We start from the raw sequence: 24,638 nt of genomic DNA on the forward strand, positions 1-24,638 counted from the left end.
TTATAACTGAATAGTTTCCGAGTGGTAATTCTGTCACAGAATTGTACAGCTGGGTCACTAAAGACAAAACATTTTCTTAATTCCCTTATAACAATGTTAATGTATATGCATAAAGGAATGATATATTATACATCACAAATTCCAGTCTAAGTTTTCTATGATTGGTGGGTTTTATATGTAATTTGCAATGTGTACAAACACTAGAAAAAAACCTTTAAGTCAGTGCCTTAAAAAATGAATGTCCAAAAATACTAAAAGAACAAACATCTTTGTATTATAACCATTCCTGGCTCCCTTTTATCTTATGTAGTACTAAATTATATTTTGAACATGAGATTTTACAATGCTCTGGGGAAATAATACACAACTACTAAAAGGCATGCCCTGTGACCAGTGCCTCAAATTCCTCATCACAGTCTTTCCCAAAGCCTGACAATCCTTCTTCCCTCACTTCAAGATTCCTATTGAGTACATCCAAGATCTGTCTACTCTATGCACTTCAGATCTGATCAGTCTTCACCTCAGACTGTTATCATTTTGGATGACTCAAAATAAATGACTCCTCTGAATATTAATTTATATTACGGCACTTTATCTTATTGCTTCATATGTCCTCCAAAAATATTAAGCACTCATTACATAAAAGGAAAGTCTTAAAGCTCCTTAGATTTATTTAATTATGTGGTAAATCTATATCTAATAGGTAATAGAGACATAATGGGAAAGTAAGTTTGCTTTTACACAAGACATTGCCAATTTAATTATCTGCCAAAACCTCAGACTCATCATGCCTCCATCGTCCTTGACTCAACTTGAACCAATTCCTTTTTTCAAGTTCCTAATTTGTGCCAAAGCCAGAGTCATCAAAAGTCAAGCATTTTCTTTTCTCCACTATTTCATTTGAAAATGTATTAACCTTGCCATTTTAAGTGTCTCAAACTGATCATAGTGATTTTTTTCCATCATTGCTTTTCAATACTGCTGTTTCAGTCTCATTAATTTTGGATTTATTTATTGATTGATTTTTGTACCAGGATCAAATTTACGACCTCATGCTTTCCAGGCAGGTGCTTGTGCCACTGAGCTAAATCCCTGGCCCCTAATCGTGGATTTCTACAGAAATCCATTCACTGGTTTCCTGCTGTCCTTTCCAAATAGTTTAATTTGATTCATTTAAGCTTCATTTGGACTTTTCATGATGTCATAAGAAATTCCTCCTAAAACTCAACTCTACCATTAGATTAAAATTCAAAGCATTTAATCTAGTTGAAGATCTCTTGGATCTTTTCCACCAGGGTCTACATAAGCCCATTCATCTTTTAACCCAATGTATACACCGCTCAAGAATAGTCCAGAGCCATTCTCCTTTGCAACCTCTATTAAAGGTGTTTCATTTGCTTACATTGTACTTTGGAATTCTGAAATCCCAGTCTAAATCTGAATGACCATGGCCATAATGCTCTTGGTTTTCAAATCACCTATAGTGTTCTTTCCTTTCCACAAATGTACAAAAAAAATCTTAAAACACTCTTATTTGAGGTCCATATTAAAATGTATTCACTATTTATAGTACACTGCTCTGGCTTCAAGGCTGAGAAGATAATATATGAATAAACACCTGTTTTCCATAACTAGCTCATGTAATACTGCATCTACTGGTACTTCTTGGAAAATGAGGTAACAAAAAAAAAAAACCTTTTGTATATGAAATCGCTGAACTCATAACATGTGATAACATTAGCCTGAAAGTCCTGCATTCTAAATCTACTCAGTCCTAGTATGTAAGAAACAACCAGAGCGTGCTGCAGGACCAAGAAAGAGACAGCCAGATCCAGGATTTGCTATAGTCTTAATGATGATGCATAGCACTGGTTAGCAATTTGGAGTACAGGTAGATAGATGGTTTACAAAAGGATTAAGACAAAAGTATGACCTCTTCCAAACCAAAATATAACTGCTTTACCTCAAGCTACCAAAACAAGTCAGCATATTCCAAACTCAAACAGATGTACAGCCTGGGGGCAAAGCTTTACATCCTACTCTGATTTTTTTCTACCTATTTATACTATGCTGAGAAAATAGAAGGGGTGATCAAAACACATGGTGAAAATTACAATTTAATTTTATTACCATAAAAGACACTTTATCATTGAATACACTTATTCTGTCATTCTTGTCACTTTCAGAAGTAGTTCTGGAAGTCTTTCCTCAGTGTTTTTTCAGGGCATGGTCAAAAATATAGCAAATGCTGCCGCCAGTGCCATAAAACAGAGACAAGATCGCAAAAAAGTTATGGGTGTTCTCATCCATCTCATTCACTAAATCTGGCACCGTGCAACTTCGAATCCTGCCTCAAAGTCAAAATAACCATGTAAGGTAGGTGTTTTGAATTAATAGAGGGCACCAAGACAGCCAGGCTGGCAAAACTGAAGATATGCACAAAGAGGACATCCAGAACTGCATTAGAAAGTGGCAAGAATGACGAAGGGTTAAGTGTGTGCAAGTGGGGGAGTACTCTGAAATGAATTAATAGCAATCTGTATTTTACTGAAATATTTTTTAAAAATTCAAACATTCATCAAAGTTTTCGATCACTGCTTATAAACAGGAAAATCTGAGCAGGGTTACTCAGGAGCAATCATAACAACTGTGATTCAAGATGGTTACAGTTATGCTGACGTGAGTTTTTGGACCGTATCTATTTTAGCTATTATTTATTTTTGAACTACTATGTATAGGTAGCATCTACATTTTTTATAAAATAATCTTAGACTAAAAGAAAGAAAACACCAAGACCTTTGATTTCTTTTCAGCCATTTATCCATTTTATCCTATATAAATTATTTATACATATGTTATCTACAACTATTGTAACACAGTATGAGCTAAATTAACTTTCTGCTGAAGAGAAGATATTCATGGCAGAGTGCAATGCTTTCTCTGACAAGTCCTTCAAAAATCAGAATTAGCATAAAAGAGTAATTATAAGACAATCTCTCTTCTATGTTACTCAAGCACTTGGCTAGCTATTCGACATGTTAAAGGAAGTTCATCATAGTTTACTTCATAAAAGTTTCCAGCTTATCTTTAAATATTATTCTACTAAATATGCCTTACAAAATGCATAGAAATTTAGATTAGAACAAAATTTTAAAAGATTAGAATATTAATTTAACTGACTAAATAATTTGTAACTTGAAAGGACAATTCACATCATCAACCTGTGGTGTTTCCTATACAGACTAATTGAGCTTATTATGTTTATTTTTAAATTAAATTGGGAAATTATTTTTTATAGGGTACAAAGCATGAGTTCATTTACCATTTTAAATTGAAACCATTCCAAATTTATGAACATAACAAATGAAAATGATAGAATTGATGTATAAAATATAACTTCTAATACTGCATACTATATTTTTATACATTGCATGTTATGAAGTTTATAATCCATCAGATATATTAAAGATGTTTAAAATATGAGCTTTTTAACATTAAGATTCTGTCTAATATGCTAATCCCTCTTACTGTAACTGTTTATTGCTAATGAGATTTTATCATAATCATCTGTGACAACTGTCTAGATCTAGCTTTCTTTTGGAATTTATATTAATTAAGTTGAAATCTGGTATTAAGGTTATTCATATTTTGCATATAAATTTCAGTGGATATTCTACAGTTAAGTATTCTCAAATCTTCTTTTTTTTATACAAGCAAATCTCTATGGCAAAAGAAAGCAAGAATTAATAGTAGTTAATCCTTCCTAGTGTTTGTGCGTACAGGGGGATCAGTGTGTAAGACTGTTACTGCTGTGTTAACTTGCACTACTCCAGATGTTAACCAGATATTCAAAACAAGTAAACTGCCATGGAATGGTTTTTTAAAGTATTTTTCTTAATCTGTTAAATTATGAAAATTTTATAATATTTTTAATCAGGTATCTAAGTTCTTCTACATAATTAGCATGGATATAAAAATTTTTAGTAATTCATATACAATAAATTTTGCAATGATAAACTATAAAAATCATTAATATTGACAGTATATATATGAACATAATAAATATGTGTTATATATATGTGTGTTGTATAAATGTCAAGTTTATAAGGTACATTATATTAAAATCAATAAAAAATTACAGAACAGCACATACACATGCTAGCAAGAATTAGTAGAGAAAACATTCACAAAGTATACAATAAATGCAAAATGACACAAAATCATAAATTTCCTAGTAAATGTCAAATATAGTTTTAACATTATATTATTTTCTTTTGGGGGTTTGACTAATACTGATCTACATAAAGTCTCTGAATTCTTCTCGGAATGAATGAAGACGTTCTTTTTAATAGGAAAAATAAAGACTTCTATTACTTCCTGTCAGGAAACACATCATAAAATACTGAATCACTATTATTAAAAAATTATGTTTGCATCAGCTTATCTCTCAATAATTGTTACTACAAAAAAGGAAATCCACAAATAATTATTTTACTAAAAAGAGATGAGGATTTTGCTTTTTTTCAAACAGAAAACTATTTTCAATGGACAAACCAATAGAGGTTGAGCATTTAAAATAAAACTTGACAAATTATTTTAAAGACAAAAATTAAATAAAATACCCCTTGAACTAAGGAATGAACTTTTCACCTCTCTTTCTTTTTATACTTACCTTGTATCTTCTGGTATTAGAGATGCTTAATCTCACTGTGTACTATTTTTGTCTCTTATAAATGATGCCTTATCAACTTAAAATCATTAACTTACACAAGCAAAGATAATTATAATTCTAGCTTTATTTTGATCTTCTATAATCATAATTACAGAAAAGATTAAGCACCTAGTTGCATTAATGTAGTGCTAAGTGAAGTTCAAAGCAATTAGACTGCAAAGCATTTAACATCTATGTCCTTGTAACCCAAGGCATTCATAATTTTCCATAACAATATATTAAAAATAGACTACATTTACAGCTAAATGAATATTTACATTAATGGAAAATGTAATAATTTTAAAAATTTATATTAGTAAGTATAAGGTATTTCATAAGCTTGTATGTTTTACAGCAGAGTACAAATCAATATCCTAATTTCAATCACTTGAAGATTTCCTTGGAGAGCTGAAACTGAAGACAACTGACTTGGGTAAAGAAGATACACCACTGTTATTGAGGCAGCTTTACCATGTTTTAAAACGTAAAAGACTGCACTGGTTGAGTATTTTCTGAATTATTAAAAAATATTAGATTTCATCTATCTTTACAGAGTGGTGGCGCAGGGTAGGCATTAAGAACATGCTCTCGAATTCAACTTAGCTTTCTTAACATGACACTGGGAAAGGCACTTAATCTCTCTGTGTCCCAGTATTTCATCTGGAATAAGGACGGTATAATAGCTATCTGATGGGCTCTTCCGGCAGACTAAAACAGGTAACTAAAATTGTACCGGACACACAGGAAAGATTCACTGATATTGTGAATCTACAAAACAAAAATATACAAATAAAAATGATAGGTTTCATTATTTTTTTTTTGGTCTCCATTTGGCGTCTCTTTAAAAGATCTAACATACAAAGAAAATTCCTGTGGGTAAATTGTTAAAGTAGACATTCCTCATGGATGTCAGTTTAACAGAATTTTTTTTTTAACATAAGGTTTAAATTGTGCAAAACCAGTAATAGTAAGCTATATGTAAGCTATATTTAATTAATATTAATATGGGTCTGCTGTGCCTGAATTAGGAAAGATCTGTTTCAAAACTCTGAATATATGTCTATTAATAATCTTTCATATTTCAAAGGCTCAAAATTGAGTGACTTTTTGGAAAATGCTTCCAAATGACTATGCTTATCAACATTTCAAAAGTTGAGTATTCTAAATATAAGTTACAGGCCATTGTGTTCTTTGCCTTCTGTACTAAATTTGCTGAGTAATCCTACTTGAACAACAGCACAGCTAGCTCTAAAATACTAACTTATGAGCTGAACAGGCATACAGATTCCTATGTGTAGTCTTCTTGGGAAAGATACAAAACATTCCATGAAATCAGGAAGCTCCGACTACATCTTTCCATATTTTAGCCTGTTTGTAGTTTGCCCAAATTATATTCCTTAATGATTAACATTTTTAATAATTTTTAACTTATTAATACAACAAAGAGATTCATTCTTGCTTATATGTAGTCTTTTCCTTCTGAAGAAAATAAATGGTTATGTGAAATTAATGGTTTCTCCCAGTCTTCTCTGAATGCTTTAGATAAATTTCTGTTAGTCCATCTATACTCATTGTCCTCTAATACTAACGACTGATTCAAGGAACAAAAGAAAAAAAGGATCTGTTTATTTTTAAGGTGCTTTTCTGACTGATGTAAGAAAACAAGCTTACTATGAATGATTCACTAAATTTCTAATCTTCATCTTATAGATGATGACCCCGAAAGTGAATAAAATGGCAGCCATTATACCTCATTTCCTGTGGGCAGCCCAAAACTTACAGGTTTAGATTACCTTAAAAAAAAAAAAAAAAAAAACTCGGGGCTGGGGATTTAGCTCAGCAGCATAAGCACCTGCCTTGCAAGCAGGAAGTCATGAGCTGGATCCCTGGTACTGATAAAAAGGAAAAAGACAAAAAAAAAAAAACCTCAGAGAATTAAGAGAACTATTCAATTTGTATTATCCATGCATTAATTTGAGGTATTTTTGTATCTAAACTAAATTTTTAAAGAAGAAACTGTATGTATGTGGTCACTATAGGTTAAGAAAACATGGTTCAACATTAGCATACGTCACAATGCTAGTGGAAGGAAGGGATGAAAATGAAATTCTGAAATTTCTCATTACTAAGCCCAAATTCTTGTTATTTCCATTAACACAGAAAACAAAGGTAAAAGAAGTGAACATTTTTCCAACCATAAAACATAAGAATATTAACGATGTCAAGCCCAGGAAACCATTCAATATTCATGAGATTTATCATCATAGGGCAGAACGTCCATGTATGTACATGCCAATGCACCACACTACCAACTGTCCTTAACCGTGCAATGTTTGTTGGCAATAATAATACTAACAACAGCTTTGATACCACTTTATATTTTCTACAAGTTTTTCATGAGTGTTATTCATTTTTCTTCCTGTGAGTTGTAGACAATTACTTTTATCTTAGAAGCACAAGTAAAATCTATTTTTGAGACAAAGTCGCTCAGGCAGCAAAGGCAAAATCTCACCCCGAAGATAGTTGATTAGTCTTCTAACTGAAGAACTCTTCTAAACAGATAGAACTTTCAAACGTTACATATACTGTCTTTTTTTGTAATACCCAAAAGTCAAAGTTTTACAACATTGAAATTAAAGAGAACACATTTTCAGAAAATGGAAAACGGATTTAAATTGTATTGCCATTTTCCTACATTAAGCCTAAAAACAAATGTTAAAAAGGAGACAGTAGGCAAAATATTTTCAAAGGAAGGTGAGTCTGCTTAAAAGGGAAAAAGAAACTCCTGACCTATGGAGACATAAATGAGTTTGCTTCAGGTTAACAGGTATACCAATCCTTAGGGAAAAAACCATCAAAATACAGATTTGTCACACCGTTAGCAATACAATGTAAATCCATGTAAACACTAACATTATCAAGAAAGGTCTAGAGCCAATGATGGTGAACTGTTTAGAGAGGAATGCCCAGAACGGTAACCCCACACCCACCTATTAACCACAAAGTAAATCTGAATACTGAGGTTTTAGTTTAGAAAACACGACTCATATATTAAAATCTTTTTGTCTTAAAAAACAAAACAAAACAAAAACAAAAAAAGTGCACTACAGGTTCACCACCAATGGTGTAGACCTAAAGGGCACACATACCCGGAAAATAAAGTTGCTCAGGTGGCCAAATACAATGAAATATCACCGACAAGTTCATTTTGGAAGGAAAAAGAGGTGACATGAAAATGGTTCATATCTTAAAGGAGAAGTAAGGATTACAGATGTGGCAATTTAACTGATACTGTTATTCTCAAGAACAAAATTACCTGGAGGCAGGTAAAGGGGGGAAAAATAAAGCATTTCTGTACACCAAACAAGCCAGAAGATACCTTAATTTCTCTGAGGTCTATCAAATAATTACTTTTACTTTTTACTGTGAAAACTTCATTCGTTATACTAAAAAGATCTAATGCAGTAAAATATTCCAAGATGAGCTAGTTAACATTTACTGAGCCTGATCTCCACAGCAAAGGCACTGACGTCCCATGTGGCCACGTGTCTTATGTGAATTATCTCACTAGATCTCCATGTTTCCTCACTAAAATCATCACCCTTTACAGTTAAAAAAGCCAGTGATGTCCAGGGAGATCTGTGATATTCTAAAGGCCATGGAACCAAACATGGACAAACTGGGATTTGAACCTAGAATTTCTAACATAACCTTGAAGACATGCATCCTACAATTTCTGTTTTACATTAAATTAACTCCTGTAAGGAAATACTTAAAACCTAAAACTGAATTTCTATCTGTGGAGTGTGCTAAATCCAGTATATGATAAAAGTTTCTAAGTAACAGTCCATGATCAAAGAAAATCTGGGACTGATTTGTTATCCATTATATATGCGATTTCTTTCAAAATGTAAAAGCAAACTGACCTTTACAAAACACCTGATACTTGTTTCTACTTTTAGAAATCTATTTGGCAAATAATTTACTCTTAAATCCTACATAAAACTTTTATTTCTTATTTCCAAGGAGACACACACAAGACTACTCTGGATACATTTATTAAAAAGACTTCAAATGACTTTTCAAAGAAATCAACTTAAAGTTTAAGTGTTATATAGCAAAAACTATTTTTACTTTTGCATTCCTATAGTCTTCTCTTAAAGTCTTCCCTGCTTAACATACATTCACTAGGTAGTATTGCAGTTTAATACATAATATTCTCAAAGTATTGAAAAATGTTTACCTTTGTACATTCTCTACATATGTATCATATTCAATGTAACGTAGCCATGAAAATTTGTCGCTGCAAACGTGTGTATGTGTGCATGTGTGCCTTTGCCTGTGCATATGTTACTTATCATACACACCTGTGGGAACTTAACAGACAGTTCACTCTGCTCTTGAATCTTCAGAGCACATAAAAAAACGAAAAAACAGAAAGTATTTGTTTTCTATTTTAATTTCTCATTTGCTCAATGGCTCTGTACCATTCCTTGACTCCTGGAGTGTGTCGTTTATAATTAATGAGCTTATGATAACCTAAACTTCTTGAGAAGAGGAAAAGCAAGAAAATAAATAGAAGACACGCCTCTCAAGATCAAAGCCTGCCAGCACATCACTAGCTTTGAGAAGAGCAATTTCCTTCCCAGTCAATAGGGCAGAGGCTTTTTGAAGTGCAGAGCAGCCTGTTTTTTCCCTCCTACTTCTCAGGGGAGATAAGAATACTTCTCTGACATAAGCCCACCTACTGGAAGAGGAGGTTAATTATTGCTGCATAATTAGCCTCACAAGAAAATTGTTAAGATTAGTGAAGCAGTGCTTACTAAGTGATTACAAGCTCCCCAGGAACTACTAGAAAAAGATTTGTTTACAAAAGAATATCTGTATATTGATAACAGATTCTGTGGACATTATTTCAATGTTTCATTTATAGATATTTGTAAATCATAGTCTATGTATATAAAAAAGGAAAGCAATGAAGGAATGGACCAAAAAGGGAAGGAAGAAGAAAAAAGGTAGAAATGAAAAAGGCAGGCAGAAAGAAGACAACAGAAAAGTTTACCTTTAGGCAAGCATTACCTTGCTAAGATGAGCATCTTTCACTTTTGTAGCAATCACGACTTAATGAAAGACCACAATACCTACTCACTAATTTTGGGTTTAAAATACAGAAAGCTTGAAGTAACTTCTTAAATGTTGAAAGAATGCTCTATTACAAACCCAAGATATTGTGGCTATTTTATTATGAACTTTCACCAGACTAACACGAGAACATTTGATAAGCATCTAAAATGAATTGCACAGTGTTGTTTTGGAGAAGTCTGAATACAGCTATCCCCAAAGTACAATGCTGAATATATATGGATAAGCCTTTCTTCCAGCAAATATGATAACAACACAGCCAGTGCACTGGACAGTGGGATTACAGAATGCACCAAAGCTACATCTAACAATCTCTTAGTACAGTCACCATTACTCTTCAGTTCTCTTTGACGGGACTGGATGTAACAGGATAAGTTAAAGTATGATATAATCCCGATAATTCAAAACAGGAAAATTATTCTTCCTCACAACTCAACAGCTGCCACAGATTGACAAAGGGTTTAGCCAGAGGGTCATTAGCAGTTTAACCTTTCAACAACTCAGGTTGACAGAGGAGCCCCTTCTCTTGGGTACAGGTGATCTTCAGGTTCATAAGCGTGATGATTTGGGTGTTCATGCTCTATGCATGACATGTGCCTCCTTTCTACCTTGTTACGACCTCTGCACATTACCCGTCTGACATGAAAAAAAAAAAAAAAAGAATAAAGAAAGCTCCACGGTCCCACTCTAGCAAAGAAATAAGATAGCTCAGAAGGAAGCAATGTCCCTTTTATTCACAAGTTATTGGAGAGGGTTACTCACATGACCCAAAAGAAGCATGAGTTGGCTTCTTTTTGGGTCACATGAACACAGTTCCTACATACTGTACCCAGGATGATACAAGCCTTAAGACTATTTGGAAAAGAGCATGAATGACACACCAATTACCTATGTATGTCTATAGAATGCCAACTGGAATAAGCTTTCTGTTGTTTTAGGAACAGATATTCATTTGTCAGTATTCACAGTAGGTATTTTAATTCTAGGAGAATTAAAAATAACTTTCATTGTCTTAATTTTTTTTTTTAATTGCAAGAAGCTTGGTGTTTGCAAATGAGCTACTCAGGATTAACAAAACAATAAATGAAACAGATGGAATGAATATAACTCATATGGAATACAATTATAAAGATTTAAAAATAAAGCCTTTGACTAGCAACTGAAGAGTTAAATGATTCTAAATGAGTATTCATGTTGATTTAGGAAAATTCCTATGCTGGAAAAGATTTGCTTAGAGGAGGCTAGCTTGCAGGAGGGTTGCTGTCTAGGAGCACAAGTTGGAAGAGGTGTGGAGTTAGAAAGCCAGGAAAACAGAGAGAGCTGTGGGGGGGATTCCCTCACATCCCACCCACAATGGCAAGCCAAGCCGGGAAGAAAGTGTCTGCGTGACAGGCACAGAAAGAGAATCACAACGTGGCTTTTTTTTTTTTTTTTTTTTTTTTTTTTTTTTTTGACAAATGTGACAGAGCAGAGAAGTTCATGTCTGGCTTAGAACCTGCATGGCTTTATTCCAGGAAGATCTTTACAAGCAAATACACATGCACTGGTGCCTGAAAGGAGATGACAATGGCGACCAGCAGGATGCAACTTGCCGAAAGGCCAGAGGACTGAGTAACACTGCTCGCTGCTCAGGAAGAGGCAAAGACATTTGGAAGCACCAGCAGGAAGAGAACATTTTCACATGGAGGCTGAGAGCCACAGATAAACCTGCAATCCTGTTAGGTGAGGAGGAGCAGGGAATGGAGGAAAAGTAAGCATATCCAGGTGAGCCTCCGGCATCTTAGGCAAACCATGAAATTTACTCAGAGTAAAACATAGTAAAAACAACAGTTCTTCTATGTACTTGGTGATCATAGCACTGCAAGCAATTTCTCAAAGAGCACAACAGCAGTTTTTATGTGGCATCGTATAGCGACTATTTCTACAGTAGGTTTTTGAAGCAGTTTCTTCTCGAACCAACACGGGAAACACTGATGGGGCTAGGCTCTAGGCATCCTGACCACTTCAAGCAGAACAGGTCTTTGAAAATTTATTTTAAGTTGTGAAAATTTACATACTGGCTTTTTTGGCAGAGACGGAAATAAAGTTTCCACAGTTCAAGGGCAAACAACTGCATTATTTCATATCTTTCTGTTCATTTATTCTGTTTGCCTAAATCTGTTCTTACTGTGTAACAGATCAACTTCACCTCTGCTCCAGAATTCCCATCGCTCCATTTTTGTGGTTTCTGTGGTCTCAGACTGCAGAGCCCAAAGACAGGCACATTTAATATTTATTATGCCTGGAACCCATTTATACTCTTTGTAACCACTAACACCAAAATATGATCATCAGAAAATGCTGAGGAAGCCACTAAAGGGAAAGAAGCCAACATTTCAAAAGAGTAGATTTTTAAGATACTAAAAGCTTAAAAGGTGCTTATTCTGAGCGAATCACAAGACAGTACTCTATGGTTGTTTAAGTCATCAAAGTCAAACGTAAAGCTTACTGAAAAATGAAAAGCGCCAGATAATCCCTTAATTTCTTAGTCATCACTGAAAATACACACTGTTTGTCTTTTAAGTTATAAAAACGTAGGCCAGCTGAATAGAACTGACCATAGGCTGACATATCTGTAAAGCAAGCTAACATCTGGGAAACCAAAATAAACTGGAATTTTTGTGTCTACTGTAAAGAAGCGTATCTTTGAAAGGGTGCCAGATTTGAGTTGGAAATATTATATAAAGTAAACAGATACTTGTCCCTTCCTAAGGTGCCCTCTTTTCTAAAGAACATTTATAGTGGATAGGAAATATAAAAAGAAATAGTTTCAAAACACCTAGCATATTCTAAACATTTGTTATATAGTGCCAATTCCAAACCATCATAGAATTAATTTCAGAAAAAGGTCAGTCTTTTAAAAATTTTTCTGGTGGCTCTTTTCCTCGCAAGCTCATTTTTGGGGTTATGAAAGGGCACAAATGGATAAACATGAAAAGGTTTTTTTAAAATGTAATTTTCCTATGAAACTATAAGTGAAATTTAGCTACCTTGATCCTTCTTCAGAATGATACAAAGAATGAAAGTTCTGTGTGTATGTGTGTTTGTGTTTTACTTTCCAAGAGATAGTAACAACAGGCAAAACAAAATTTAAAACAGAAAATGAAATTCTATTTTCATTTTACATTTTTGTTTTGATAATGATACAAAATTAGAACTAAATTATCATCTGTCAGATATTTTTATGTTTTATTTGGGAGCACAGAATATATCTGCTTTTTCATGCCAATCACACAAATATTTCTTGAAGTGTTCCGGAAAGTACAATGTTTGAAATGCACATTAACATTTTAAAAATTATATATGATGTATATGCTAGACATAAAACAACAGATAAATATAGAAAAGTCATTTGGAGAGCTAAATCTCAAGAGTTTAAATACTAAGCTGAGATTAAGTAAAAGCACATTTCAACTGAACTAAAAAAGTGATCAATTGATGACTTTTCACTAATTCTTTAAATTATTATTTCTATAATTATTCATTTCTCTATTTGACTGGACTGGTCCATGTGCCAATCTCTAAAAGAGTTAATTATCCTCTAAGATATTTAGCAAGTTCAGTGATAGGACAAAATTTTGGAACACTGGTTTCAGGTCAATCTCACAATAGTCAGAAATCATCTCACTACGATCCCCATACATCTCTATTTCCGGCAAGGTTGCAGGAAGAAAGAAGTGGAGTCCTCCATGGTGGTAGTGAGCAGAAAGTATGCACAGGCCAAGTTATTTCAGCACCAAGGCTAGAAACCGTGGGCAGCCAGCACTCCAAGGGCTTCTGAAGGACAGGGCACCCTGGGCCTGCGAAGTTTCTTAGACAGAGGCTTGGGAATGAGCACTATGCAAATTCACAGCAGGCACCAACCCACAGCAAGAAGCCCAGAGGGACAACCAGCCTGACCTGCCTGTTCCTCCACCCTCCACAACCACCGCTGGGGTACCAAGGAAAGTGTGACATGAAAGACATCATTTTTTCAAAATAGATTTCCCCTCAGTAATAACAGAAATTCAAGATGTAGAATCAATTTACACAGACTGAAACTGAGCACGGTATTCTTTAAATAAAGTAAGTTTAGACCAAAAAAATCAACATTTGTTTGAGGCCTACATCTCATTCATTTAAATAATATACAACAAAACAACAATCTAATGAATGAAAGCTCTGATTTGTAGACTAGTCTACAGTCTACATTGAACAGTATAACAAAGTTTACTCTGCATATTATCCTGACTGGTAATTAAAAAAATTAAAACTATCAAGTAAGTCTATCAAATGTCTACATCTCTTTTGCATTAATGAATAGCTTTGAATGTAATTTCCAAAAACAGTTGTATTCAGATGAATAATGTCCAAATATATATTTGAAGACTGATGTTCTATGAATCATTTAAAAATAGGGGTTAGATAATGTTGAAAGATCCTTGTAAATCTAAGAAATTATGATTCTGATTCAAGTGCTCTAAAAATAGAAAGAGAAAACCAATGCTTATCAACATCTCCAGTTTACATTTGAAAATAATTACACTATTTTTTTAGAAAAATGAACAGCATGGACTTCAGGGCATCTTGCTTGATCAACATGAGTTAGTGGGATAAATAAAATGTTCCTCATATATAGTTACAGCCTGCACAAAACAATACGTGCAATAGAGCTTTGCAAACTGGAAGACATTTTCCCAGTGTTAGGTTTTATTATAGAGTTTTAATTTTTGAAATGCTTTACTTTTTTTATTTTCTGAAGGATATGAAGACGAAGATTACCTTTTTAAAGTGTGTTTCATTGGGAACACATACTTTTTAGATATGTCAGAGTAAAATTATTATTTTTAAAGTTCATCAATATTTTGAAAATCACTTTAAAAGGGCACAACACTATAAGAAATTCACTGAGTTTACATTACACAAAAAAGTATACTTTTGTTGACACAGCTCTCACCTAAAACACCTCATATTGAAAAATAATTTCACAGAGGCAGCATTCTCTGGCTAATGTCATGATCTCCTTCATGTCTTTTACAGTATGCATGTAAGTTGCATATTAAACATTGTAACCTAGTTCTAGCAGTGTTTTAATACCATTCCCATGCACGTATTTGTTCTACTTCCCCAAACAACCCTCAGTCCCCAAAGAAACTTTCTGTGTTGAAGAAATAATTTTAAAACATTAATGCAGGATTAGGTTAGCAAGTAAATTTTGTCATTTAATATGGTAGAGCACAAAATAATAGACACTTTATGTTCATATTCTACAGTATGTTCCAAGCACAACGAATCTGCCATAGGGAGTTGGTTTTGGGGGAAATGCCCATCAACAAACATTTGTGATCTGAGGTGAAAGAACCGATTCACTCAATTTTGAAAGAAACTGCTGCATATCAATGCATTTATTGTGCCTTTGCTACCTGCTGTGCTTTCTGTGCAAACTATGAATACATTCACAACTGTAAGAGATAGGTAACCAGGTCAGACTCTGCAAGGCAGTACAATTTCTGGATCATGGCTGAAAAGGAAAATAAACACAGTGCAAGTAGTATTTTATAGAGTCTTGCAAATGGCATTTGTAATTGTGCTTAAGAAAAATATCAGAATCTTCAAATGAGTACTGATAAACAATTTTGTTTTCTAGGAATATTTGAATATATAAGCCTTGAGTAGGTCTTGGTTCATGTTGATCTGTCATAATTGATCACAATGCAGTAAAAGAAATCACAGCAAAGTCTTTTTTTTTTTTTCACAAAATGGAGTACTGTGGACTAACATTTCAAGATAATTCTTTTTCAAAATAATCTCAAAACATAATCTCCATTTTGTGTAATGTAGCAAAGATTAAAATACTTGAAAACAGTGCAGCTTAAATAGCATCACTGCCTATCAGTAATGATATGCAAAGTTTAGCTTCCCAGGCATGGAATGACTCTCCCACCACACTAGTTGATGTATTAGACATGCTTCTATCAACAGGAAGATCTAGAAATGCTGCCCTCTTAAGATCAATTGCAAAATATACAATCACGAGGCTCTTTGTTAACTATCCCACTTCATAGGCCATTTCAAATAATTAACTGACAATCTACATCAATGATTATCAAGGCAATAGTTTGTAGGCAATGAGTAAGAACTAAACCAATGTTTCAAAAACTACATTGATTTGAAGAGAATCCTCTTCATTATATAGAATAATAAAACCTAGAAGATTGGATAAAATCAACCAGATATGCTAAATACAACTGTTGCAAGTGTAAAAAGTACATTTAAATAAATACTTCACAAGGAAATATTATCAGCAGTTTCAAAATCAATGGAAATGTCTCAGTGAATACTTAGTTCACTGACAATGCATATGCTAGATGAGAATTTCCCCCTGAATTGTGAACCTACATTTATCATATTGGAAAACTACTATACCTTCTATACCAAACTACTTAACTATGAACAGCATTCTTTAAATTTTGTTTTATTATTCAGATTCTCAATGATACATGAAAATTCTCTCAAAATTTCCAACACAAATTCCCTTTTCTGGTTCTCAGCTTTACATTCATTAAGAAAGAATTTCATATGCAACACATCAAGACGAAGTACTCAGCAGACTCAGTACTCAAAATACTCTTTAATCTGTAAAGAAATGACTGTGTAACAATGAATACACCAAAGAAAGAAAAGCGTTTAAACAAAAATTATTAATTTTTCTACACACACACACACACACACACACAAACACACACTCTTGCACATTCAAAGCAAGACTGCAAAAGGTTTGTCAAAACTTTGCAGGCCTATCAGGTAGCATCACACAATGACTAAAGTCACTTATTCCCTTTGATACTCTTCCTCATCCAAAAGCAAAAAAGCATGTGGAGAATGATCTTAAATGGCTAAAACGGTAATGACAAAAACACATGAAACTCGGTGGGAACCAGCTCAGTATTTTTTCACGTTAATTTTTTCACCTTAGACATATGTCATCATGCCTAGATTGTTTTATGATGTACAACTTATAAAGGTAAACCTATCATAAGGAAACTGTAAGAAGATAAAGTATTTGAAACATAATGTGAGTTTTTATCCAGAAGTTATTTTGATCTATCAAAGGATGGAGGAAGAGGGTTGAGAGAAAACTGACGCTGACAAAGACCTTGATACTATCTGAGTCATGTGCCAAGCAGCATAGTGCCCAAGATCATGCCACAGAATACTCCAGCCAGCTTCACTCAGCCAGGCTGCGTCGCCTGTCAAAGGTCCTATTAGTTGGCTAAGTTGTTCTAGGCATTGGAGTGTAACACAGATCGAATTATTCCTTTCATTTTATACTTTTCTAGATGGGTCAGTGATGTGACACCCCTAGAAAATTTTAATACTTCTCTGATTTCTTATTATTTAATTGAATGGAGAAGAAATTTCCAGTCACTGCAGGGAATTAAAATATCCCAAGCTATTACTTTGATGAGTTGCTTTCTTTTCTTACTTGCTGTCATTTCCTTTTTTACCTATATCCTGACAAGAAGCACTGTTAAGCATTACAAATCTGAGAATAAATCAGTTATAAAAAGTAACACAGTATGTAAAAGGGTAGGTAAAACACAGTTCTTTCTGAAAATCCAGCCCATATTCATTTCTAAATGGGAAGAAAATCTTATTTTTTAATGAATGCTAATTACTAACCCAAGTGTTGGATGAGTTTCATAGGTAATATATTCTAGAATGATTCTAAAGAAAGCTCAATTTGATAAAAACACCTATCAGAAAAAAATCAATTTAATAAATGATTTACTTCTATTAGGAAATGAAGCAAATAAAAAGTATCCATGAAGCTACATTCCAAATGAAATAAAATGCCTACCTCCATGTTGGGAGAAAATGAATGGGCAGTCTGTTTATCCTTAGCTGTGATTAAAATCCAGGAGATAGTGACTCGCGTATGTATCCACGTGTCACACACATGCAAACACACTTCCCTGAAATTTTCATGCATTACTGAATATTATTTACCTACTGCCAATGAAAATATGTTGCCCCTTGATGTACTTTTCTTTTTTTCCAATACTGTATATATGAGCTTTTCCTACACTGTCTGGCAAAATTCCAAGATGGTAAAAGGAAAAAAAAAATGCCATATTACTTGACCAGGTCTACAATTTTAGTGACATGGAATCATTACTACATGCTATATTTATAATTCAAATTCAAGAACTAAAAACAGAAACACTCAAGTTGACATGCAAACACTCTTTTTTCCCTTTCTTAGAAAAACACTATGTTTATCAAACTATGGAAGAGAAGATTTGGGAAATGTTATTACTACACAAGTAATGTAAGGTTCAGCAGAGAAAGAGAAATGAAGACAGAGTTTAGCAAATTTTCTGTCAGTTTTTTTAAATGGCCTTCTACAGCAAACTGTATTTCTCATTAATAGTTCACTAAACATACATTAAGACCATTTCTCAATGATTTTATTTTTTGTTCTTTTAAAATATTACTAAAGAAAACTCTAAGATCAGGAAGTGGCATTGATAATACATTAATGGTGGTAGGAAATGAAATAAAAGGGAAGTGAAAGGTACATACTTTCTCAGTTATGTATTTTAATTTGACTGTAATCAATTTGCTACCTTTCCTGCTGAGATCTGTTTTTGTTCACTCAACTTTCATTCCAACCAAAGCTCTAGTTTAGAATGCTACTGGCTTCCAAAATCCCAATAGTTTTACTCTAGGAAATTAAAGTCTAGAGTAGAGAGATAAGAATAGAGAGGAAAAATCACACTGCAGTGTGACACATTCCAGGACAGAAGTGCGATGTGTGCCAAGCGCTGTGAAGCCAGAAAAAAGCCAGGGCAAACTCTCAGGCCCTGCTTCTTCAAGGAAAAACAGACTGAGTGTATTCTCACTTTCTAAAGAGGAATATTAGGACCATGCCAGTCATCTAGAAAGAAAGAAGAGCGAGAGGCCAGAGAAAGGCAGACCAAAATTAATGAAGAGGTACAGAGGCCAAAAGCAGAAAGACAACAGAACAACATTAGAGGGATGAAAATTCCTCAGGATTATAAATATGTTCCTAAAAATGCAAACACATATACAAATATGAACTATAGTTTTCACAGCCACATCATGAGACTGCCCTTGGGCGGCAGAATATCAAGGATTACCTGAGGCAGCATGGTAAGACAAAGGAGCATGCTCAGTGTTCCCGAATCTATACAGGGATCCCAATTTCCTGGCACCTAAGTGGAGCCATTGATGTTAGTAGAAAACAAAGATTCCATTAAGACTTCTTACGTGATTTAGATATCCTGGTGTGGAATTTTTCTGTTCAAGCAATTATAATTCTTTTACTTTAAATGAAATGATAAGGAATAAGCTCCTAGACCATATTGTAGTTCCATGGTCCAAAACCATCTTTCACAGAAAAGGCCACGGAAGACTAATAAAAGCCTTTAGGCAAGCTGAAGATGATTTGATGAATAAATGCCAGTCTGTGCTCACACCCGTATTTGAAAACCAGGTAAATACAAATGTTATTTAAATTTCCTTTAGAAAGTTATTACATCCATTTTACATTCACAGTGTTCCAAAAACTGAACCCTGGCCTCATTATTTTTAAAAACTCTTCATTTTTTCCAAATTTACGTGGCTTTCACAATTTCACATAAAAAATGGAAGATTAATAACTGAAATTCTATAAGCTCCCAATTATGTTAAATATGATCTTTAGAAAATCCTTAAATGTAATGTTGAAAATTTTATGAAGCACTACATATTGTATTTTTTAATTGTCGGTTTCATTAAAAAACACTTTTCTTCTTGCTACTAGGTGGCTTGTTATGTATTGTTAAAGGAACACAGTAGTAGAAATCCTCTGTCAAAGTAGACATTCTATTCTTGAGAGTTCACTATCTCCTGAGGTTTCACTGAATTTGACTGTGTGATTCCACTGGATATATTCACAATATTCAACATTTACACCCCTCGGGATCACACAAAATAATGTGGAGCTGAAGTATGAAAACTCTCCTGCTAAATGTGGGCCACTTGTATGATGTAATACTAGAGGAAAATGCTTCTACTCAAGAACTTCCTAGTTAATACTTATCAAAAGCAAAAAATGGAAATCAAAAGCTGCATTTATTCTCTTGATATGTACCGGAGAGTCTGAACACTTTTTCCCAGAAAACATCAATCCTCACATAATATAAATATAGGTGAAAAATTCTGAACCTCATGTTAGGAGCCAAATTTTCATGTTATCATAAAAAAGATGAGACTATGAATCAAATTATACATGAGATGCACAATTATATACAATTATTAACCTCAAGCCCTAGGGAAGTCATTTATGCGGTAGTTTATTTGAAATGGTATCAAGTAATTCTTTCATAGTATTTTATACATCATTTATGTCAAATATTTAAGATTTAATATACTTGGCATAAATTTGACTAAATAAGTTTTGATTTCTCACATTCCTTTCCTACAATGTATTATAGCCAAAGAAATATTCTTTGAAGAAGTTAAAGAATTAATTCAATAATTATATTATCTATAAGTGCATTAGATACTATCATGTCACCAGGCATTACTTATTCTTACCTGTGTAACTCACATTAACTAAATAATTAAGCAGCACAAAATCAGAATTCAGACAATATAGGCCATGCAATTTCATTGGTACAGCACAATTTCCCTATTATATAAACTCCCTAGTTCAGCTCTACCACCATTATAATAATTTTAATGTGATCATATTTTTTTGTCCATGAAGATATTCCTTCACATTTCGACAGCTGATTAGTCACAAAAAACATACATTCTCCCAAAGTTTACACATCTAATGTCTGAAAATACCACTCTTATTCAAGTACCATGGCCATCCACCACAGTTGCTCTAAATCCTAGACCTCCACTCATGATCATGGCCAGCAAATTCTCTGAAAATCTTTTTGGTCCACTGCTATCTTTCATAAGGAAGGGCAGTCATCTGCAGTCCATCTGATATACAGAATTGTAACTTAGAAAAATATATGTCTAAACTTTATTGAATCAATTAAACAAACAACAACCACAAAGTCCACTCTAGTTTCTGATGTCAACTGTATTAGCCTGCTTGTAACATCACATTTTCTGTGCGTACTGTAGATTCCTATTCTAGGGGACACTAATTAGTTTTAAATGGCGTTAAATACCATCCCTGCAGTTGCAAGTGCTTCTCTGGGACTTTTACTACAGAAAAGAACTCCTGTAATTTAAAACTACTTTGTTTTCCCTCAGTCACAGCTGTTAGGGAAACACTGAACTGTAGAAATCTGAAAAGGTTTTCACGTTTCTCTCTCTGCCACCAGCCTGCATTTCTTTTCTAACAAGTCTTTTCCCCTCTGCCATTGCAAGTCCATCATTCCCATCCCCCAAATCACCCAGCGGGAGAAACTGCATGAAACCAGTTAAGACTCCTCTTCCCCCTCCCACGTTCCTCTTATAAAGCCTTGGCTCCCCTTAAAGAAAATCCTCCAACAACGTGTCAATTTTATATTGGCCACAAAGACAACTTCTGTTGGGGGAAGGGCAGGAAAGCGGGACTGGAGCTTGGCTGTCCCTTTCCACAGACTGGGATCTTTGTGGCGATCAGAAAACATTTCCTGCATAAGAAATCAACACACTGGCTGGTTGCAGGGCTGGGGAGCAAGAACGAATATGTATCAGCTCTTTCCACAAATGAATGGAACACAGCCATTAACCTTCTGAACAGGAAAGTCGTTTTTTAAAATATGTCACCCCCTCCTTGCATTATTAAAAACAATCCACAATTTCAAATCTCCTGATTCTCTCCCACCAGGGATTGGGTGAAATCTACAATCACCCCAGTACTTTATGTTTCCTCTGCATTTCCGTGGCACAGTGCTTTCTTCCAGCTAGCTCACTTCTGAGATGTTCCCTCTCTCCCTGTGCCCGGGACACCAGGGACCGGGCCAGTGCAGCCTCCCAGGGTCAGTCTGTGTTTTCATTCCACTCCCTGTCCTCGGGGCTCCCTGTCAAGGTGACCTAACGGCCTGAAACCCCCAGTTTGCCATCTAGTGTGCTTCTCCTGACCCACCGAAGAGTGAAATGGAGCCCATAAAAGGGAAGCATCTTCAAGGGTCAAGAAGTCACTTGGTCCAAACAGGCTTGACACTGATGGCTACCTCTGGCCTAACACCCTTCCAGTCTAAGAGGGGGATGAGAGGCTAGGGGCCTGAGGAGAAAGGAGCTAAGGGTCCCTGTGCTGTTCTGGTGGGAAAAGAAGCGCGAAGTCTACAAATCCCCCCACAGATGACATGCACAGGGCTCCTAGGGGCTGCAGCCTGAATAAAGGGCCCCTCCCTCTTCTCCCCAAGCTCCAGACCAAACCGGTGTCTCATCTCTGCAGCTATCCTCTGCTGAGTATTCTACAGGCACTTCCATGGCACCCTGCAAAGCTAGCCTGTGCTCTCCTCCCTAGCCTGAAGACCCTCAAACCCCAAGCTAGCAGATCACAAATCCAATGAATCCAAAAATGCCAAACTACAGAAGCCACCAAGAGGCCTGGGAAGTGAAACACCACCACATCCCAAGGCAGCCACCACCCCGCAGTCAGCTCCCTCCTCCCCTCTCCTACCAGTGCTTACCTTCTTTGGGCGGTCGTCGGGCCTCCCTGGTTAGGTTGCAGACTTGCGTGGTTTGCAGCTCCTGGGTCAGGCAGCCCTCGGTCTGCTCATTCAGGGGTAACACGACGTTACTTAACAAAACCAGTGACTGGTCATCAATGCCCCACTCTCCCAGATGCTGAGGGCAAGTGCATTTTGTATACATGATCCCACATGATTCTGTTCTCCCGTTTTCTGATTTTAAGCAGCTCTCCAACCAAGTGCATAATACATGGCAACCAAACTGGCTCGGGCTCACCTTGTTCAATACCAAAAACTCAAAAAAAGATTTCTGATCTTCTTCCCCTTTTTTCTGTAATCCCGGGAAATCAGTTGGAAATACCCGACGTATCTGAATAAAATTTTTATCATACTGTAGAAAAACAAAAGCATTCTTGGAATCGCAGAGTTGCATTATAGAATGGTTCTTTCGTAAAAGATCCTTTATTTTTTCATGGGAAAAATGGTCAAACTGATAAGCCAGCAGGGAAAAGTTAGAGCAGCTAAGGTCCTTTTTGGAAAATTTCAGGTAAATGCTATATTTGGTTGGATCTGGATTTTCCAGCGTCCAAGTGCAGTTTGTAAAGTTTTTGGGAAACATTTCACTTACAGAATATGATCCATAAATGACTCCCTTCACCAAAGTTGAACACCAGAAGTCTTGGGCAGCATTAAATCCAAACATAACCAGGAGATAGGTGGAAAATATATAAATCAGCAGGTTACGAACAGCCTTCATCCTATGTCATTTGGCCTGTAAAAATGGCAATAAAAATAAAATGCAAGCCAGAGGCTACACGCGTTGAAAACCTAAACTGCTTCCCATACTACAGTCAGCTGTTTTCAAGATTTCAGTAGAAAACCCTCTTTTAAAAGAAGGACAGGTAATTTTTATTTTATAATGCAGGAAAATTATCTGTTGCTATGTGAACAGCGCCCTCAAGTGGTCATTCACAATGGTCAAATTCTCAACATTCAACTCAAAAAATAACGTTTAATAGATTACTAGGAATACCCTAAATTACTCACCAGAATCTTTCACTTCCATTATCAATTTATCAAATGAAGAGGGAAAACATGGGGATTTGAAATATCATAACCCAAAGGTTAACTGTTGAAACATGTTTAATCAATCCAAATAGTCATTTCCCTCCCTCAGTCCTTTTCCTGTAATAAACAGCACCGGACAAAATCTAATCTGATAATCTGGGAGCAGCTGTCATCACATTATTTGCTGTCTCTTAAATGGGAAAAGTAATTATGATAAATCATAGCCACAATTTTAAAAGCACAAATGCTAATTTTTTGTGGGGGTGAGGACATGGTCTCCCAAATGCCCCTACTTGCCTTTGCAGGGGCCACCATAGGAACTGAAGAGAAATTCCTTTGCAAAACCATGGGTGTTTGTGTGGACTGATAGAATTTTAACACCATGCCCTGGAAAGGACACAGGTGGGCAGAGAGATGGGATGACTCCTCATGGGGGTCAGCATCCCTGTTGAGAACCAGGCTTGAAGGTAGTCATTTCAATGCGTAATGCCCTCTTGGGGATCATAAAGTAGATCGCTGTATCAGTATCTATATATCCAAAAGCAATGTTAGGGGGAAATCCCAGAACTGCAGTAACTGACCTGCCTGTGGTCTTTTTTTATTTTTGAAATCAGGGTTATTTTATCTAAAGTTCTCTACTATAATTTAAGATTTACACAGGGCCATAGTATTTTCTTCCCTAGTGGATTTCAATTATTGAATTTTTCCCTTCCAAAAACAGTTCCAAAGCTCTTCTGTTAAATTTATTTGTACTCTGGCCTTGCATAATAAAGTAGCCCCTTACCTCTGTAAGCTGTTATCCAAAAATAACTTGAATAGTTTTCAGCTTTAACCTTTATGGAGTATTTTGTTAGAAAAATGACACTGCTTTTTTGTTTAGCCTTTGAGCCTGATAAAAGTGATGCCAAGTTAATTTTAAAATTAAACTTTAGGCTTCGGTCTCTTCCACTGTTGTGTGCAGAGACAGACAGACATGCAGGCAGTGAAGACTTCTCATGCCTCCTCTCCCTGGGTCCTCTCTGAAGTGAAAGATAAAACCCTCTTCC

At 35.1% G+C, this 24,638-nt stretch overlaps 1 protein-coding gene and 1 non-coding gene across 8 annotated transcripts in view; one reads left to right on the forward strand and one right to left on the reverse strand.

The window, feature by feature from the left end:
- The window catches only part of Adgrb3 (adhesion G protein-coupled receptor B3), a 720,698-nt gene that overhangs the window by 694,615 nt on the left and 1,445 nt on the right, over positions 1 to 24,638 (reverse strand). For all 7 annotated transcript variants that reach the window (XM_063227050.1, XM_063227046.1, XM_063227047.1 and 4 more), the window contains exon 2: positions 22,525 to 23,296. In XM_063227050.1, coding sequence (XP_063083120.1) covers positions 22,525 to 23,281 — 757 coding nt within the window. In that variant the 5' untranslated portion in view covers positions 23,282 to 23,296. The remainder of the gene's footprint in view (positions 1 to 22,524; positions 23,297 to 24,638) is intronic.
- Positions 10,393 to 10,495, forward strand: LOC111754043 (small nucleolar RNA U13). Its single transcript, XR_002788775.1, has one exon. It is a non-coding gene; the product is annotated as a small nucleolar RNA U13 (small nucleolar RNA).

The sequence above is a fragment of the Cavia porcellus genome, unplaced genomic scaffold (assembly GCF_034190915.1).
Source record: "Cavia porcellus strain 051 isolate PalLab524CR breed Dunkin Hartley unplaced genomic scaffold, mCavPor4.1 scaffold_16, whole genome shotgun sequence".
NCBI classification, from domain to species: Eukaryota; Metazoa; Chordata; class Mammalia; order Rodentia; family Caviidae; genus Cavia; species Cavia porcellus.